This window comes from Oncorhynchus gorbuscha, linkage group LG12 (assembly GCF_021184085.1).
Source record: "Oncorhynchus gorbuscha isolate QuinsamMale2020 ecotype Even-year linkage group LG12, OgorEven_v1.0, whole genome shotgun sequence".
NCBI lineage: Eukaryota > Metazoa > Chordata > Actinopteri > Salmoniformes > Salmonidae > Oncorhynchus > Oncorhynchus gorbuscha.
Window position 1 is genome coordinate 27,570,932 of NC_060184.1, and position 20,437 is coordinate 27,591,368.

A 20,437-nucleotide genomic window follows, 5' to 3' on the forward strand; every position below is an offset into this window, starting at 1 on the left:
TCCAAGCACATTTTGCATTGCTGCCTCCTCCCCATGTCCTCTCACGACCCACTGCAGTAGTTCAGCATATGAAACCACAACATCTATGAGAAGTTACCGTAAATTAGCCCTATTTTGGGACTGCAGCACCTCATTTGGGCGAACCTGAATTTGCCTCAACACATGTTTTCCTCTCCTCTCCTCTCCTCTCCTCTCCTCTCCTCTCCTCTCCTCTCCTCTCCTCTCCTCTCCTCTCCTCTCCTCTCCTCTCCTCTCCTCTCCTCTCCTCTCCTCTCCTCTCCTCTCCTCTCCTCTCCTCTCCTCTCCCATCTCGAGGAGTATGAACGAGGCCATGCTAATATATTCCAGTGGTAGCCATGGAGACGCCAGATAACTGCCGAGGTATCAACACTTCTCATTAGCAAGCAATTAGACAGGGCTCGCTTTGAAATGCTACTCAGCGAGAATTTGCTTGACAAGCAAGTGTGCTGGGGTACTGTAAATAAGACACACAAAAGTCAACTGAGGCTCAGGGTGAGAATAGAGAGGAGAGCTAGAGAGGTCAAGGAGCTGTTGAGAGAAGAAGAGGAGTGTTTGACAATTGAGAAATCCGTCTCTGGAGTGTGTACCTTCACTGTCTAGAGTACACAGTATACACAGCGCTTTGTCGGAGGAGTGAATGAATATGGGCTAATTACTGGTTCACTTTCTGGAGATGAGCATTTCATATTTTATTAGGATCCCCATTAGCTACAGCCAAAGCTGCAGCTACTGTTCCTGGAGGTCCACACAAAACATGACACAATACAAAAACATGAATAGACAAACAATTCTTCAAGCTCTGTCAAGTTGGTTGCTGATCATTGCTAAACAGACATTTTCATGTCTTGCTATATATAGATTTCCAAGCCCATTTAAGTCAAAACTGTAAGTAGGAACATTCAATGTCAATATAATATCTCAATATAATACATTTTAAATGATGGCTTTAACACAACAAAATGTGGGAAAAGTCAAGGGCTGTGAATACTTTCTGAAGGCCCTGTACACTGACATTCCAACACACACATAAACTACCTACGCTCACACGCACACAAATCACACACATACATGCATAGACGCCAAATCCCCCCCCCACACACACACACACACACACGCACACACAGACACACACAGACACACACAGACACACACAGACACACTTTCACACTCCTCACGCACGCTGTTGAATACTCTGTTTATTATCTATCCCGATTGCCTAGTCACAGTTACTCCTACCTGCATGTACATAACTACCTCAGACTACCTCATACCCCTGCACATTGATTCGGACAGTTACCCCTACCTACATGTACACAATTACCTCAACTACCTCATAACCCTGCACATTGATTCGGTTCCTGTACTCCTTGTATATAGTCTCGTTATTGTTATTTTAATGTGTTACTATTTCCTTCTTTTTATTGCACATTTTTCTTCATTTTTAACTGTTTTGTTGGGAAAGGGCCTGTAAGTAAGCATTTTATGGTAAAGTTTACGCCTGTGGAATTCGATGCATGTGACAAATAACATGTGATTTGATTTGGAACATGTACTCATAATAACGGCCACACTGCAGTCATCCATTTTTGTTACAGCTGCTTACTGTTACAATTGCAAGTCCGGATCCTAATCTCTCAGAACCAGTTGTTCTGTAAACACTAGCCAGAATCTTACAACATTAGGAACTACCCGTGTCCTTGGCTCTCCCGTTTGACGTCAGTAATATTCATAAGGAGAGGAGAAATGTGACGATCCAGTAGTGGAGGCTGATGTACTGTCAGTATAGTGCAGGTGGTTCTCCAAGCTGGCTTTATATTATGACTTACCTTGACTGAGATCTCAGGACTTGTGTCGGCTCCCAGAGCTAACACCTAGAGTTTACCCAGTGAGCCGTCATCCCAGGTTTGATATCTGGCCGATTACATGGGCCTACTGTAAAGCCTTTCTTGTAACAACAACAACAATGTTTTTAGACAGGACTCAGTATTATGCCAATCCACCCTTCACCCTTTGGAGTCACACTGACATATAACCTATAGTACTAATTTACTAGAGATCTAATTCAAACGTAACCTATAGGTTACACATGAGTAGTACGCAATTCCATGATCAGTCTTGGGAAATAAAATCAGAACATAAGTAATACTCCTCTCTCTGCGTGATAATGCAACTATGGTAACTGCTTCCCCTTCCTTGCATTAATTTATTCACCGTTTTATCAGTCTGATTTTTAATGCAAGACTTAGATGATATTATTTGCTTCAGGCTAATCCCTGGCTGATAGAACGTGATTTCAGAGTCGGAGAAGCAACAGATGCCATCAGCATCACAAAGCAGGGCCCCATCACAAGAAGGGCCCTGAGCGCTGTGGGGAATAAAGTATTAAAGCATAATGTATTCTCATCAGGCTCTGCACTGGTGTGTCATCAGAAGAGATAGGCACTGGCCTCCTCAAAGTAAACAACATTGGCAGTGCTGAAATACATCTGGGCCTGAATGTACATCCCCACAGGACTTATACACTACACACAAGGGCACACACAGACACACACACGTCCACCTCCTTCTCGGACACAAACTCTCTAGGAATAAACCTACTTTTTTTCAGCCCACTGTTCTCTGTGTTGGCACTCCTCCCTGTGATAATAGGCCCTGTGTTTATGTATGTGCCTGAAGCCCCAGAACCAGAGACTCACAGCTGTGTGTGTATGTTTGTGTGTGAGGTTTGATTCTATGTGTGTGTGTGTGTGTGTGTGTGTGTGTGTGTGTGTGTGTGTGTGTGTGTGTGTGTGTGTGTGTGTGTGTGTGTGTGTGTGTGTGTGTGTGTGTGTGTGTGTGTGTGTGTGTGTGTGTGTGTGTGTGTGTGTGTGTGTGTGTGTGTGTGTGTGTGTGTGTGTGTGTGTGTGTGTGTGTTTGTGTGTCTGTGGATCCCTACTATGGTTGCTCTAGGTCTAGTGTGAGCCCTGACACCCACAACACCCCCTGGGGGAAGGGCAGATGACAGTCAGCCACTAATTAGCCTGCTGCCTGGGTGTGAGGCTGATGTAGCATGCACCCCAAAAATCTGAGGGGGCACAAAGTATGTAAGAATGGCTGGTGGTGGAGAATTGTGCATTTTTCAAACACCTGAAACAGCTTGTTCCTGCAATCTAGAGCCATAATCATTAGGCTTAATTCTATGTAAAAGAAAATGCATCTAAGCATACCTCTTGAGCTGTCTGTATCCTCCTGACTGGTGGTTCTTTATTAAATAAACTATATATTTTTATCTGCATCTCTACTAAAATCTGGGTAAAAGATTGAGAGGAATGGGAGTCTTATTCAGTACATTTAGTTATTGCTTGCTTTTCAAAATTCTACCAACCTTGGCAGCAGGCATGCTAGCTATGATAGCTACTCTAACTTGATTCATAGCCTGAAATGGCTTCTTGGTGGCTAGTTATGAGGTTGGGAGATTGGGAATCTACAGTATCTGGGCTAGCTAAAGCCAACTTCATAAAATTGCTAGATGGCAAGTAGTTTTAAAGAGAAACAATTATCTTTAAAAACACATCTGAGGGGGCACATGCCCCTGTGCTCCCTATGGGAATGGCACTGCTGGTGGCAGAGGTGGCAAGGGTGGCAGGGAAGCAGGGTGGTGCCCAGGGCCATCAATCTCCAATCAGGACTCATGAGGTGGTCGAGGGAGGTAGGAGAGGGAGGGAGAAATGGTGTGGAAGAAGAGAGATGGAGGGAGAGAAAAATGGAAGGTGATATCCATGTCACAGTGGAAGGAAAGAGCATGGAGGCCATGGGGAGTGAGAGACTATGAAGTTGTGCAATGGATTTGACTAAATACATTTTTATGTCAAAGTATTTAAAGGTTGAGTAAGTCATATCAGAAGCTATCAGTTTCACTTCTTACCAACAACAGCTGCAAATCCCAATAAAACTACACCACGTTTTGAAGTTCACTTTCATTGCTTGAATAAAAACACGATGAACTAATCTAGCAAATACTTTTTGTGGTCAGAGTGCAGTACTTATTTAGTTCCTTAGCACAAATGTTTGCTAGCAAGTCTTTTAAACTGGCTTGAGCCAGAGCCTGTCTGGGCAGGTCCAAGGGGTTGCCTAGCAACGTGTGCCTCAGTGGGAGGCAACTTCTGCATAGCCTGACAAATTTTCATTTGGGAATCTGTTTTGACCGAACAGCTAGTGCGACAGCTAAAATGGCTTTGAAAAAAAATCTGCACAGTGATAAACGACACAATTTCTTTAAGTGGCAAAGACTGAACACTCAGGCTCTTTCTTTCTCTCTCTCTGAGATCACAAGTATTAGCATCAAGTTAATTATCCTGGTGCTGTTCATAATTACATGCAAAGCAAATGCTACAAAAAATAAGTGTCGCTGTACTTTGAGATCATTTTCAAAGCTACAATGACTTTGAAAAAAGTAACTCATACATTTGCATTTGAAACTGCTCAGCAATCCTGTTCCTCGAATACGCTGTCTCTCCATCCACCTTTTCTCTCTAGTTATCCCAAAGGACACACAGCTGTCAACATTCAAGTGCTGCGGCAGTACAGTCAAAGTCACCTCTAAACTGTGTTGTCCCAGGGACATCATACCTAAACTGCTCAAGTCATTCTCCTCTATTAAGGAGCCAGAGGGAATAATAACCCAGAAAGCACAGAGGGGATTCATGGAGCGGAACCTGTCCTTTATCAACCTCAGTGTCCCATCTCTTCTCTGATGAAGGGGATATAATTTATACACAGCGTGCACCTGAAATTGCACTACATGGTACGTGGGCCCAGGTCAAAAGTATTGCATGATATTTCAGACACAGCCAGGGTGTTGTGGCCTTTAAACCTGTGATGTGAGGTGCCTGTCAGCCACTCAGTCCCAGTCCAGAGGAGGAGTTGAACAGCATGCAGCCATCTGGTTCCTGTTGTATTAATGCAGAGCTGCAGATGACTGAGGGAGATATTCTGGAGCAGCACTACACCTGGCCGCGGCCCCTGGTGCTGATTACACACCTCTTCCAAGCCCCCCCCCCACACACACACACAGATACACACACACACACAAAGACACGCACGTAAGCAAGCATCAGGCATGCAGACACACACGCACGCATACACTAACACACGCACCGCATATTTGCCCAAAACAATCAGCAGACGCACTCACATGCTCTAAACACGCTGGTTACACATGCATATTCCAGATACCACACTCATGACACATCATACACTAATTCACCACGAGCACATCCTACAGTCACCACACTTTCCACACGCTCACATATTCCAGACATATTCCAGACACGTTCGCCAAAATAAACTCACTACTGGAGTGAGAGAGCATGTTTGACAGTAGTACATGAGTAACATGTACGTGTACTAGCACAGCAGAGAAACACACGTACCGCATGGAGTGGATTGCCCTGGTCGATGGGGACCTTAAAGTCTGCCTGCAGTTCATCAAAGGCTGTTATCTGAGAAAGAGTGAGAGAGAGAGAGTGACAAAGTGAGGAAAAAGAACAATGTGTTTTAGTTCTCTGCCTGCATCAGTGTTAATCACTCACAGTGGCTGTGTCAGTGGCTGTAGCTGTGTCAGTGGTTCTATAGGCTGTCTAGGAGCTAGCACAGCGATTACAACACTGCATGACAAACAGGATCAATCAGACAGACAGAGCTGCATTAGGAATAGGACGAGAAGCAGTGCTTGTAATTGCATAGGGGGGTATCGTCTTTTATAGAGACATCTGACATTGCATGTCTATTCCATGTGGCCATTCAGTGGCACAGCAGAGGCAGAGAGTGGATGTATTTGCATGTAATGTAAGTCCTTAGGGTCATGTGTGTGTGTGTGTGTGTGTGTGTGTGTGTGTGTGTGTGTGTGTGTGTGTGTGTGTGTGTGTGTGTGTGTGTGTGTGTGTGTGTGTTTATTAATTTGTTCTGTGTTACACACGCACGCGCACACGCACACGCACACGCACACGCACGCACATTAACACACACACACACACACACACACACACACACACACACACACACACACACACACACACACACACACACACACACACACACACACACACACACACACACACACACACACACACACAGCCAGCCAGCCAGCCAGCCAGCCAGCCAGCCAGCCAGCCAGCCATATTTCCCTGTGGTGTGATTCTGGTGGCTGGCTGGCGGGCTCTCTGTGTTGATGCTCCCTTAATTCATCACGGGCCAATGGCAAACAACATGGATGGACTGTTTGTAAACACCTGGGGCAGTGGGGTGTGATGAGGAGATGGAATGTTCAGCAAATACACGCTATATATTCGTGCTTATCATCCTCACCATATGAGGTGACATCTTGTATGCACACAGCAGACATGCCATCTTTGGATGGTTTCAATAGAAGTCTTTGATTTCAATGTTGCCTAAACTGACACAGTGACACCTCCTGCTCACCAGGTGAAAACATACACTACCGTTCAAAAGTTTGGGGTCACTTAGAAATGTCCTTGTTTTTTTAATACAATTTTTAAAAATTGTCCATTAAAATAATGTGAAATTGATCAGAAAACAGTGTAGACATGGTTAATGTTGTAAATAACTATTGTAGCTGGAAACAGCTGATTTTTATTGGAATATCTACATAGGCTTACAGAGGCCCATTATCAGCAACCGTCACTCCTGTGTTCCAATAGCACGTTGTGTTAACTAATCCAAGTTTATCATTTTAAAAGGCTAATTGATCATTAGAAAAACATTTTGCAATTATGTTAGCACAGCTGAAAACGGTTGTTCTGATAATTCTTAATAATTGACCAGCTATGGATAATTATTCAGGAGTATTTTAAAATGCCTGAAATGGGTTCATTTTGTCATCATTGGGTGCAGGACTTCTCTATGACTGGAAAGGCAATCATGGACTGGCAGGTCTGGTCTGCTCAGTCACAGTCATTGCAGGATGACGCCCCAAATCAACTCACTAAACTGAATACCAATAAAATGTCTGATGCGCCCAGTGCAACCGCTTGGAAGCTTCAGAAATGGTTCCTCGGTGAGTGGAGACTGCCCATCTGGGGATTGCTGCTCTTTTTTATGTGGCTGCAGGCAGCAGAGCTACATGAAGGGAATGGACTTTATACTGTGTGTTTTATTTATTTTATTACATTTCCTGAAGCTTTCGATCAATACTTTGTTTTAATGGCATTGGTTCCATATCTGGGACTGGACGTTTCTGCTTCGTCATGGTTGACTGGCCTTAAAACATGCTCACATCTGTATAGGCCTACATTATATCTCCAAAGACCAGCATGGCAAGTAACATTTTTGTCCCCCCCCCCCCGGCTCAGAATAATAAAATTCCTATCTTCTCTTGCCAGGAAAATACAATTTCATTTATACAAGGCAATATAACATACGGTGAGAAACAATGTAACTTCATGTAATTGATGTCACATTGATGGATGAACAACCTATGAGGAATTAATGAATGTGTGGGACTATGTGCAAAACCAACCACAAAGGCTGTGTTTACACAGGCAGCCCCAAATCTTTTTTCCACTAATTGGTCTTTTGACCAATCACATCAGACATTTTTCAGAGCTCACCTGATTAGTCAAGACTAGTTTGTGAAACAAATGTCAGATTTGGGCTTCCTTTATAAGTGCAGCCCTACTGAACTAAACCCAAGCAGACTCTTATAGAGCCACTTAGGCTACTCACAGCCTCAAAGACGAAGAGAAATGTTCTTGTACTGCACATAGATTGAAATTTGAAGCAAGATGTCCTTTCCAAATAATAGCATGCTCTGAGGATCATTAGACCTGTGAAGGATCATTAGACCTGTGAATGTCCTGTACTTGCCTAAGGAACCAGCACGAGGCACACATTAAAGCAGCAGGACAGAAACCAAGTATACAAATGACTCCTTCATAGATTCCTCCTATGATTATGGTAATCTAACCATCCACTAAAACCGTCAGAAAAACCAAAACAACAATAGGGGGAATTTTATGGCCACAATGAAAGTGAATGATGTTAACTTAACATACTGTATGCCCTCTTAGCCAATGGACATTCTCTACACATCGTATGGGCACAGGGGTTTTCCCATAAGTCACTGGATCCAGAGGAGCAATTCACATGGTGATAATGACACTCATAATACATTAGGGGCTTTGCTACGTGGAGGGAAATCACTCAACCATTTTCTGTCGGCGAGTGTGGAGCTGAGCGGAGTGCAAGAGAACACAGTTCATTGGGTATGTTAATTAAAATCCCCCCTAATGTTACAAGCAGTCCCAGGAGGGAGTGATGGTGTAACCGGGATTACATGATTGATTACTGATCATTCAATCTGGACAGAAGCTAGATAGCTAACCAGCGAGGTGTGATTTTCCTTCCACAGACTGAATGACTTTTAAGGGTATTGAATGAGATTATCTTGTTATTGATCAACCTTGAACATGTGTTAAGCTAGATAGAGTCGAGGGTTTCAGCTTAGTCAATGAACTTGATGACTGAACGTCAGCTTGTCTTTGTCACTACCGTAAAAAATACATTTCACTGCTATAGATAGAACATTTCAGAGTCCCCCGAAGCCCAGAATGGGGAGTGCTGTGCGGTCTGGACATGTAGAGAAGCATCATCACTGAGACTGAAATGATGATTTCTTGGACATGGAAGCTCAACAAATCATATCCATCAGTCAACGTCTGATAAGGTTCTCATCAGTCAGCCTCAGTGCAGTACAGTACATGCCCTGTGAGAGATGAGACCGCCTGTTAACAGGCAGTGATTAATGACAAGACATGTCCTGATATTCTAAACGTGTCAGGGGAGTAAAGAGGAGGATACGTAGGTCATGCTACACCTGACAGGTCCACTGAAAAATAGGCAGAACTGTAATAAACCTGTCAAGTAGAGGGATGCAATATTCGACAGGACAATTAGATGAAAGATAATGAATAAAGTCCCACTGGGCACAGACATCAGTTCAACATAGTTTTGATTTACATTTGGTTGAGTTGTCAACTAACTGTGAATTCAATGTGAAATCAATATCAAATGTCACCAAGTCATTGGATTTAGGTTAAAAGCTGGGTGAAGAAAATACATTGATTACTGATTACTTTTTGCAAATCCATTGAGCTTTTCTATGTTGATTCAATGTCATCAGATTTATATTTTTGGTTGAAATGACTTGGATTCTTTGCTGTTGATTTAACCATTTTTTTGCCCAGTGGGATGGATATTTACTGTAGGATGTATGGGTACATTTCACTGTCAGAGTGTATGGGATCATGTATTACAATTACCCAGATGATGTCTGGATGACAGGCATGCTGTAATGTGAAAAAGGGCTGGTAATTAAAACCCATGTATTTGACTATGCATGTGAGATCACGCCATGTAGCCTGCATAACACACTATTCTGATTTGTCTGTAGCTTATGCCTGTGTTTGTGAATTGAAATTGCCACCCTGCCATCAGAACCATTGTGTTTCCCATAAGTCTCAGTTGGTTGGAACATGGTGCTTTACAAGAGCACAGTTGGGCCAGATATATTGAATGTATAAGCTTTTAGTTGTTTTGGATAACAGAGTGTGTGAATTTGAGTCTGTGTGTATATTACAGTATATTACAGTAATATAAACAGAATGAAAATATCCATGTTGATAATTCTGCTCTTGGCATAAGCTGTATGTTCTTAAGTAGCAAGCAGACTAGATAAGATCTGTACACTGCTTTGAACACCATATGGGCCTGACACATGCCATGCCTCCAGTAATTGCCTGGGCTCAGAAGTAAACCTGAAGCTCTCCTTCAGTCTCAGGTCTATTGCTATGCAAAGGTACGCCGGTCGATGGGGGCCAAGGACTGTGTGGACCGAAATCTGTCTTTATATAAAGTTCCGCAGGAGGGCGCAAGGGCTTTCAGAGTAAATAATTATATTATCCAAATATTGTAATACGTTCTTATTGGCATTTCTGTGTTGCGGGGTCTCCCGGCTGGTTTGAACAAAGACAATAACACAGAGATAAAACTGTGTGCGGGGGAGAATTCGTCTCAATGTGTCCAGAGTCTCTAACAGATTTCCTTATCGATTACAGAGGTGCATGATGACTGAGTCAAGTGAATTGCAAAACCCTTTGATGAAACCATAGCTAAAAAATCTGCAAAAACAAAATAAAACTGATATGACCATTTAGTCAATTAAGTGGAAATTAGTGGTGTTTTAGGCTAAACGTCTGAGATACAGGTTCGCACGTGTCAATTTAGGGATGTATTGCATTTTCCTACCCATTAGAGCGCGTGGCATCAGCAAATGGGGATCTTAATAAAATTATAATTCAAGTTAAAGGTTGGGCATTGAAACAGCACCTTTGCATACATCGAATAATGTATTAATTATCTTGCGCAAAAGGCAAATTGGTTGTGAGCAGGTATAAATACGCTGGGCTATTACGCACCATTATGGAATATTGTCCATAGCCAAAATCATTCATAATCATATTAAAATGTATTTTCACATCTTAAAAAACGTATAACAACAACTAAAACAAGTAATAAATCGCCCACTTACATGCCATATTGCAAAGAAGATCAGGGAAGCACAGAGGACCAGTGACAGCATATAGCAAAAGGCAGCGAAAGTGAACATAATTGAATAACACGAAAAGAGGACTCAGATGAATCACATTAAAAAAACGAAATGATTAAAGTGTCATGGTAAACCGAGGTGATAACGACTCCATCCATCACTTTGCTTTTAATGTTTGCAACAAATTGTTGCAGAACGTCTCCAACGAAACGCGCATCCAAGGTCTCACTTTGAAGTCGAAACGTTTTGCGGCGCAATTTCTTAATTGGAAATTAGACCAGTGGCCTAGACTTGATGAAAACGACAGACATTTCAATGCAGAGATTACACAACAAGAATATAAATAATATAAATCCAAGCGATGTCTTGAAATGGATATCGAGAGATCCAAATTATGCTCAAAAACATCCCGGATAGGAAGAATGCTTTGGACAGGCAAATTACTAAAGATAATCTGGTTGGCTACAATGTGGCGGTATTAAAATAGGAGCTCCGCAACACTCCTGGCATTCGTAATAAACGGTGTCTCCAAACCACAGTTAACCTATAGCTCCACGATTCCGAAGGCGCAGTCTTGCGCCCCAACAGGTGGATTTAAAGGGCCAGTGTTCAGGCAGTAGTGTTTATCTAATTTATCTTCCCATTTCCCATTCAAAAGCATATGCTTTTTAGGATTTTGAAGTTTTAGCAAATGTAAATTACTGTAATCTATTGTTTTCAAGCAAGTGAAGAGTCGACAGATTATCTCAAAGAATAAGACGCATCCAACATTTAGGCTACATAGATAGGGCTTAAAAACGGCTAAGTAAAAAAATGCCACAGATTATTTACATTTTGGCTCCGAGAAATTTATTGGGATAGCAATACGAATTGCAATTTACTCTGCCAAAGCCTTTGACATATGTATCTAGACTAGGGCACACCAGGGCACCATTATGAGACAGTCAAATTGATGTCTTGACTAGGTAGTAGCCAGGCAAATGCTTAGTAAATTATCTGTTGGCGCCATCTAGTGACTATGGTTACATAGTATAGCCTACTTGTCTGAAAATACAAAAAAACATGACACTGATAAATTGTTGTGACAGATAATGACACCATAATCAGAGGCGCCTCTGGCGGTTTAAAATGTTTTTAAAAAAACTTAGGAACTCAGTCGGGGACTCAATTTACTGTTGAGAGTTAGTAAATTAGAATACACAAGGTGCAATTTCTAAATTTGGTAGTGCATCAGCGGTTTTACACTTGTTATTTCAGTCACTGACAGTCACTCAATTAACCCATGTCACCTAACATTTGTAACCCATGTCAGCTAACAACCATATCTCGTTTCTGACCATAATGATGACAAAAAAGCAAATGATGCTGTTTTTAAATAGTAGCCTACAAGAAAAGGTCTACATTTGTAAACAACACTTGGTCAACAGTACTATTGGATGGCTGGCTAGACTACCTTACTTTGCAACATGTGTTTTTAGCTGACATTTGCTAATTGAGTGACTGTCAGTGACTGACATAATAAGTAGAAAACTGATGATCATTCACAAATGATCTATAAGCAAATTCATACTAAAATGTGTTGTTATAACAGGTCATGCATCTGACACTTTGTCAATGTGGTATAGGCCTGAACCTTCCATGCTTTGCACAAGTAACCCTCCCATCATCTCTGGGGTTAGAGCTCTGGTACCAGACCCTAGCCAGACAGGTCTGACCTTATACATTGGGTTAGGGCCGGGTCGGGGCTGTTTTTCATCAATAACTAGGGTACGGGCAAGGCTTGGGTTTCACTACTGTAAATTGAACACTAACATTTTGAAGCTGAGCCATTTGCACTATTTGCTTCCACCTTGTCCCCCCCCCCCACACACACACAGCTATCTCTGGTTTAATAAAATGGGGTTTTGTAAATTATGTAATTAGATTGACGCACTGAAAAGTCAACCAATCTGATTTGGCAAGTCTCTATCAAATAGAGACTTGCCAAAGTGCCAAAATTATGTGTGTTCCTCATGTATCCTCTGTGACTTCAAGCAAGATTTTAACCCACTTAACACCAACATTTCTCCAAGCTTTCACCATCATTGTAACGACCTAATTTCTCAAGATTATTATTCATTTCATGTGATTAGTGATTCATATTAAGGTACAAAACAACAATTTACTCCCTTATTTTAAGGTAATCCCTGTTACGCGAACTCAATTGTTTTAATATAGTGAAACTATTCCTTTAAAAGAAACATTGAATAGTCAAATCATAGTGTAATGTGGGTGAGCTGGTTCTACTCTTCACACATCAACACTCGTTACCCATACTGTAGATAGACAGACTCTTATTTTTCAATTTATTTAAGATGAACTCGTCAACACTGTAAAGCTTACCGAATGCTTGTAAAACTGCACATATATTACGAAGAAGTTCTATGATGTTTCTGTTGGTTTTGGTATTCGGCACGTTTGTTTTCGGCTGTTTGAGCACACATTTTCTTCTTGAAGCAAGTCAAAGTTCGTAGCCGAAGTCTACGCTCCTTTTGTCGGTGACTGGTCAAAAACACTTGTAGTAGGAGTGGGAACACGAAGTGTTTGTTGTCATTCAATGAGAGATTAGTTTTCATGCAAATGTTTTCTCTTGAGAAATGCTGCACCAAACATCGCAGTTAGATGTAAAATTGTGACTAAGTCTTCCTTGGCAAAAACGTTGAAATGAATGACAGATTTATTGATTTATTTTAGGTTTATTCTGACTATTTTGAGGAAGTGTTTCTGACAATGTTGTTGCTACAGTGGCTCAAGAGCGACAAACAACAGCAATATTGACGGTCTTTAGGGAGTATGCAAGCACAGATGTTTGTTTCGCCTAGCGGTGTTCTGCTAGAAGCAAACCAACCCTATGTATGTGGGCACCTTCATGTTCGACCCTGTTATCTGTCGATGAGCCCTTGAGCAAGGCACTTAACCCTAATTGCTCCTGTAAGTCGTTCTGGATAAGAGCATCTGCTAAATGACTCAAATGTAAATGTAATAGTAGATATTTTATTTGACCTCTTGAGATGGGGAAACATGTTTTTATTAAGTTGAACATTTGCTCTTTATGACAGAATGTTACAATTGGGAGAAATAACACGGTTTCTTCTCTCACGAAGTTACACTCCTCAAAAGGCACCTAATTCGTGGAACGACCCACCCCTCTCAGAGAAGTTTGTCATTCTCTCCTAGCAACAGCTTGGGTCGTTCTATAGGCTACAAACGTATCATACAGGCCTATTGTTTCCAACAACCTTTTTGGGCGAGACGCATTAAACTTAATCTAGATAACACGAATGCCCGCTGCAAAACACGGTCAAAGTAAAATAGCTATCAGGATACGCTTCCTTGAAATATAAAGTAATAAACTCGTGCAAAAGGTGGTTCCCATTCAGCATGTGTTCCAAGCTCGGATCCCACGGCAGACACTATTCACATGGAGGAGAGATAAATTACAGACCGCACATTCAGCACATAGAGCCCAGCCTAACAGAGTAAGTGATCGTCTCTAGACTATTGTATACACTGTATGAACATACGTTGTTAAAAGGGATTCAATGTACAGGGATAAAGGGTTACGTTACAAACAACAATCTATAGTCTAGAGGTTAAAGTTTTGCAACCTACCAATCACATTATTTTGTGTGCTTTCTCTTTTTCTACACGGTTTGTTTGTAGGGTAGCTAAGATACAGAACAGGCACAGTGACCTTTGCGAGCTAAATCCAAGTCCAGCGCGTTGAGAGGATCTAAGAACACCAGACTGTAGGCAATAGCATTCCTTTATCATTTCACTTCATTCATTGACATACCGAGATACGTCATTGGCAGAGTTAATGTAAGATGAACACAAAATACTAACTGAGAAAGTGTTCACTCACACCACTCCCATGTCTCTGGAACTGGCTTGCCACAATGGCATTCTGACAGGTCTGTCTCATCATTAGCTATGTCACAATGTCAGAGCAGAGGAAGCTGCAGCAAGCCAGCAACCAGTAATCCTGCAGTGCTTCTAGAAGGTAGCTCAGCCTACCTCTCTCCTTATCTGCAATATATATATATATTTTTTTTGACAGCTAATCAAGCTATTGATTGTTAGTTGATGATTAACAGATTAGCTCTGTCAGGGGTGTAAGTGCTGGGCTGGAATAAAAGCCTGCACACCAAGTAGCTGTCTAGCACACGGATTGGTGACTGGGTACTGTACTTCTCCAGGTGTGACCTTGACTGGAGCTCTGGTCTGCGGTGGCTGCCTGCACCTCGCTACAGTGATGCTCCACTCCCTCACATCAACTTGATCAAGTTCCCTGAAGAGACCAGACTGCTCAGGTCCTTCCCACGTGAGTCACTGGGCTTAGATCATGTCTACAAATGATTGATTTTTGTTTGACAATACCCCCCCCCCTCCCCATTTAATTTACCAATATATAAGAGGCCATGATTTCACAATGTACAAAATAACTCTTTCTCTTTCCATGACATAGACTGACCAGGTGAATTGAGATGAAATAAGATCCCTTATTGATGTCACTTGTTAAATCCACTTCAATCCGTGTAAATGAAGGGGAGGAGACAGGTTAAAGAAGGATTTAAAGCCTTGAGACAATTGAGACATGGATTGTGTATGTGTGCCTTTCAGAGGGTGATTGGGCAAGACAAAACATGTAAGTGCTTTGTATATAACTGCCTTAATGTTGCTGGACCCCAGGAAGAGGCAGCAGCTAATGGGGATCCTTAATAAATACAAAATACAAACACCTTGTAGAGTCCATGCCCTGACAAATCGAGGCTGTTCTGAGGGCAAAAAGGGGTTCTTAATGATTTGTACACTGTGTATAAAGTGACAATAATCTGACAAACAGTACCTCGTCAGTAACCCCTATTGAATGTACAGTACTACATCATAAATAGAACTGTGTGACGTCATTCTTTATTCGATCACTAACGCTGATGTTTTGCATACTATTTATCAAATCTGACAAACAGTACCTCGTCAGTAACCCCTATTGAATGTACAGTACTACATCATAAATAGAACTGTGTGACGTCATTCTTTATTCGGTCACTAACGCTGATGTTTTGCATACTATTTATCAAACCTCTATTTACGTCTATTACTCTTCTTTATTTATTTCTGTAGAGGCCAACATGGTGTCCCAGACTGAGTGGACGTTTTATCCCAACTTTGGTCAGCCCAGAACCTTCCATGTTGGCAAACGCTGTTTGCTGGAGGGAGGTCACCAGTATAGGACCATACGGTGTTCTTCAGAGAGAACTCTGGAGGTCACCATCGGGAGGAAAAAACAAGGTATGTACTGCAAATATTCAGTAGCAGTGAAAACGCATACGTTTTGCAGAATGTTCAGAGTATTATTTCAACAAAATTATCCGATGAAGGCTATTGTGTTAAAGTTGATAAGTAGTTTAGGATTATCTGCGTTTATGGTTAGGCTTTCTGATGGTACATTGGAATGCATGACTTAGGCTAATAGAAGAATACATTCTAGATTGGCTATGCTCTTGTAACGGCTGTTTGAAGAAGGTGAGGACCAAAGCACAGCGTGGTACGTGTTCATGTTTGTTTATTGACACTGAACACTAAATACAAAAATAACAAAAGGGAATAAACAAAACAGTCCTGAAAGGTGAAAAACACGAAACAGAAATCAACTACCCACAAAACCCATGTGGGAAAAAGCTACCTAAGTATGGTTCTCAGAGACAACGATAGACAGCTGCCTCTGATTGAGAACCACACCCGGCCAAAACAACAAAGAAAAACAAAACATAGAAACTGAACATAGAATGCCCATCCTAGTCACACCCTGGCCTAACCAAAATAGAGAATAACAGCCTCTCTATGGCCGGGGCGTGACAGCTCTGTGTAATTTCTCCTGGACAGACTAAGTAAACATACAATTACACACAATTTTATTTCTGGGTTAAACAAGGTTATGCTCAGTGTTAGATGTATTATAATCTCAGTTAACCCAGACCTAAAATCTTGCATTATTTGGTCAGATGCTCGATTATGTTTACGTAGTCTGTAGACAAGAGAATATATTTTTATTTCACCTTTATTTAACCAGGTAGGCAAGTTGAGAACAAGTTATAATATATGTATCATAATGTAGCCGCTTGTTCCTCCATTCCAGCCAGGTTTACCTGCCATTCTGCACCTGGTTCTAGACCCTATCTAACACCTGAGTACAGTCCTGACTTTCACAAGTTTGGATCAACACTGCCAACAACACATTTTGGGTAAGGATTTTGTTTTCCTTCAGTTGTGTTGATGGTATATTTGATTGAAATAGGATACAGTAGGCTACGGTGCTGTAGATATACTGTAGCTCTGTCTTGTTTTCATACATGAATTTCTACAGATGGCTGAAAGATGGTGCTATTGGTCTTTATATTGCCCAGTTTCAAGGGACAAACAGCAAGTGTACAACAATTTAGCACACAGGGAGCATCCCAATAATCTCTCCTTTCACCTGAAGTGTACACTTGTTCACTACTTCCAACCAATCTAAAGGCAGTAGATTGCTGGAGTCATAGGGCAGTGGGAGCTTCCACCATATTTCCTTTCAAATCAGTGAAGGGGAGTGGACATGCACCATTTGGAAGGAAAGAGAGATAATTGAGACATAACCACAGTTTCACATTTGTGAAAAGATGGGTATTAGCATGCTCAGTGACGTGTGATGGTGGTTTCATACTCACAGTGGAATTGTCCTCTGTAGGTCACTGACCTTCAGTGCAGATACATTCGTTCCTCTTCAGCCACCTCCAAAAAAGACATGGTGAGACATATAACCAATTAAGATAGTTGAGTTTAAACTTGTGCACTTCTGGAGACCTGGGGAAGAAGAATTATATTTAAGAAGTGATATTATTTATGCAAATGTACATGATTGATGCAAGGTTTAGATGAAGAGGCATTCCAGATGTATAGTATGTTTTGCCATTTATTTGTGGCTGGTGTGTGTGATGTCTTTCTGCAGTATTCCATATGTAGCGAGGAAGAGGATGGAGGACAGGGAGGCAGACATACTGGAAGTGAAGAAGCTGAGTAAATGGAGGCCTGCACCAGTCATATTCAAAACTGTGCTGGACAACTGACATGTCAAAATGTTTTTTGGATGAATGAGGAGAAATGGATAACGATTTCAAACTGTATATTATGATCATTCGGCATGATTACAGCCACGTGGTTTTGATTCTACTGTAGTTTGATAAGGAAGTTTGGTGGGAGGGGGGGATCAATGATGTAATAAAGTGTGACTAATTGTCATGACATCATTTGGAGCGTTTGCCATCACTATTCACTTTTGAACAATTGGGTTATGCAATTTGCTGAGGGGAGATAAGCAACAATAAGCCAAGCAGGGAAAAACAGTTCCCAGGTGGCCTGACTTTGCTGAGTTCCAAAAGCAGTTAGGTCAGCAACAGTTGATAACCTGACCTCTGTTTTGCCTTATAGTCTGGCAGAGGTGCATCGCATAGATTTCCTTAATTCCCAGGGGAAGATAAGTGGTGGGCTCAATCCCTCATTCAGCAAAACAACACTGCTGATCCCGTTCAGGATAGACAGGGACAACTAAGGCTGCCACTATTAGCTGTTTAGTCACTTCAGCATGCCTCAAGGTTAGGGAGGGGGTGTGTACAGGTTTTTAATAATGGTCCCATGTATCTCTGCATTCATGACATGTCGGATCAAGGAAACTCTGAATTTTTACGACATTGTAGAAAGATGATAGGCGGTAGGCCGGTCAGAGTTTTCCAATTGGAAAGCATCAGAATCAACAAATAAAAAGCTACACGCAAATAACTTATTTCGGAGGTTTGGCGGTTCCGACGTGATGAATGCAGCATCTGTGTTAAGGTACGTTTTCATTTGCGGAGGCTTTCCAGACCGACAAGCAAAGGGTAGAGCAGGAATCGTATAGGTCAGTGGGTTAGCCTGGGCATGTTCAGTACAAAAACGTTTTTGAATGTTTCCTTTAAGTGTACTTTTTTGAGATTACTAATGTTACTGTCCCACTACAAAAAAACAATTTAATTGAAATACTGTAGAATTCTATTCATTCCTATGGAGGACTGCTCCTACTGGGGAGTGCCAATACGGACAACCGGTGCCTTCAAAGCCTCTCAATGGCCAATAAATAACATCAGCAATCCAGAGTTTATATACATCGTTGTTACCCACTTCTCTCTACGTATGTGACACTAGCCACAATAGTGGAATTTGTTTTTTGTCTGTAAAATCTAAGTCCCTCATTGAAAGTGATGCAAACGGATACAAATAGTGGATTCATGCCATATTTGGACTAGATAATACCAAACAAGGTTGGAATGTTATGACATATTTGTTCACACGATGGGTTCACAATCCATAGGTAAGGCTGTTCAGTGCATATACGTATGCCCCAATGCAATTATGCAGTCTAATACATCCACAATGGGATTTCAACAGTTTGTTTCTCTCTGTTGTCAAATTAATTAATTATTGTATTTAAATTAAAATTAGGCAACAACATTCCAACCTTTAGCATTATCTAGTCCAAATATGTCATGATTCCACTATTAGTAACCATTGCATCCTTTTCAGCGAGGGACTTTAATTTTTAAAGCGAACCGCAAATTCCACACATTATAGCCCTGCACGGGCATTAATTTTAAGTCCGAGCCCTAGCCATGCCGTTCAGGCCCTAGCCTACCCCAGGCCCGATTTGCTTCTGCCAAATGTAAGGGCCGAGCTTAGGCTCCATTAGTTGCTGCTCTCTGTCTGTCACTCACTCCCTGCACGCATTTACATTTGAGTCATTTATCAGACCCTCTTATCCAGAGCGAGTTCATACATTTTCATACTGGTCCCCTGTGGGAATAAAAGCCACAACCCTGGCATTGCAAGTGCCATGCTCTACCAAGTGAGCCACACAGGTCTAGCAAAACCATTGCCTCATAGCGGCTCTGATCAATTTAGTGATACCCGAGCCCTGCCTGTACCCTAGTTATTGATGGAAAACAGGCCCTACGTGGCCCTAACCCAATGTACAGTATAATGTTGGGTCCGTCAGGCTCGGGTCAGGTAGCAGAGCTCTAAATCAAATCAAATGTATTGGTCACATACACATATTTAGCAGATGTTTTTGCGGGTGTAGCGAAATGCTTGTGTTCCTAGCTCCAACTGTGCAGTAGTATCTAACAATTCACATCACTACACAAATCTAAAAGTAAAAGAATGGAATTAAGAAATATATCAACATTAGGATAAGCAATGTCGGAGTGGCATTGACCAAATACAGTAGAATGGAATACAGTATATACATTTGAGATCAGTAAAGCAGAATGAACATTATTAAAGTGACTACATTATTAAAGTGTCCAGTGATTCTATGCCTACAGTGTGTATATAGGGCAGCAGCCTCTAAGATGCAGGGTTGAGATAGAAGCTGTTTTCAGCTCGGCCCCAGCTTTGATGTACATGTACTGACTTTGCGGGGTGAACAGGCCATGGCTCGGTTGGTTGATGTCCTTGATGATCTTTTTGGCCTTCCTGTGACATTGGGTGCTGTAGGTGTCCTAGAGGGCAGGCAGTGTACCCCCGGTGATGCGTTGGGCAGAACGTATCACCCTCTGGAGTGCCCTGGCTTGCGGGGAGTGCAGTTGCCGTACCAGGCGGTGATACAGCCCGACACGATGCTCTCAATTGTGCATCTGTAAATGTTTCTGAGGGTCTTAGGGGCCAAGCCAAATTTCTTCAGCCTCCTGTGGTTGAAGAGGCGCT

General features: G+C 41.8%; 2 protein-coding genes across 4 annotated transcripts in view; one reads left to right on the forward strand and one right to left on the reverse strand.

The window, feature by feature from the left end:
• Positions 1 to 11,123, reverse strand: part of LOC123990806 (protein cornichon homolog 3-like) — a 46,400-nt gene extending 35,277 nt beyond the window's left edge. For both annotated transcript variants that reach the window (XM_046291689.1, XM_046291688.1), the window contains exons 1-2: positions 10,607 to 11,123; positions 5,433 to 5,501 (exon numbers count right to left, since the gene is read on the reverse strand). In XM_046291689.1, the coding sequence (XP_046147645.1) occupies positions 5,433 to 5,501; positions 10,607 to 10,684 (147 nt within the window). In that variant the 5' untranslated portion in view covers positions 10,685 to 11,123. The remainder of the gene's footprint in view (positions 1 to 5,432; positions 5,502 to 10,606) is intronic.
• Positions 11,124 to 13,819: 2,696 nt separating this feature from the next.
• On the forward strand, positions 13,820 to 18,977 carry LOC123990805 (spermatogenesis-associated serine-rich protein 1). Of its 2 annotated transcripts, XR_006830718.1 has the most exons (7): positions 13,820 to 14,142; positions 14,327 to 14,412; positions 14,863 to 14,987; positions 15,788 to 15,955; positions 16,803 to 16,908; positions 17,391 to 17,450; positions 17,652 to 18,977. XR_006830718.1 is itself a non-coding variant. In XM_046291687.1 (6 exons), exons 1-6 carry the CDS (start codon positions 14,045 to 14,047, stop codon positions 17,767 to 17,769), a joined length of 675 nt encoding a protein of 224 aa, XP_046147643.1. In that variant the 5' UTR covers positions 13,820 to 14,044; the 3' UTR covers positions 17,770 to 18,977. The 2 variants fall into 2 exon arrangements, 1 of the variants encoding a protein (XP_046147643.1); XM_046291687.1 differs by lacking the exon at positions 14,327 to 14,412.
• The last annotated feature ends 1,460 nt before the right edge of the window (positions 18,978 to 20,437 follow it).

Excerpts from the sequence above, each read along its gene's own strand:
- LOC123990805 (XM_046291687.1), top strand. The coding sequence starts at position 14,045 with ATGTGTTCCAAGCTCGGATCCCACGGCAGACACTATTCACATGGAGGA. Across the intron at positions 14,988-15,787 it reads ACTGCTCAGGTCCTTCCCAC|AGGCCAACATGGTGTCCCAG; the intron begins GTGAGTCACTGG and ends TTATTTCTGTAG. Across the intron at positions 15,956-16,802 it reads CATCGGGAGGAAAAAACAAG|CCAGGTTTACCTGCCATTCT; the intron begins GTATGTACTGCA and ends CCTCCATTCCAG.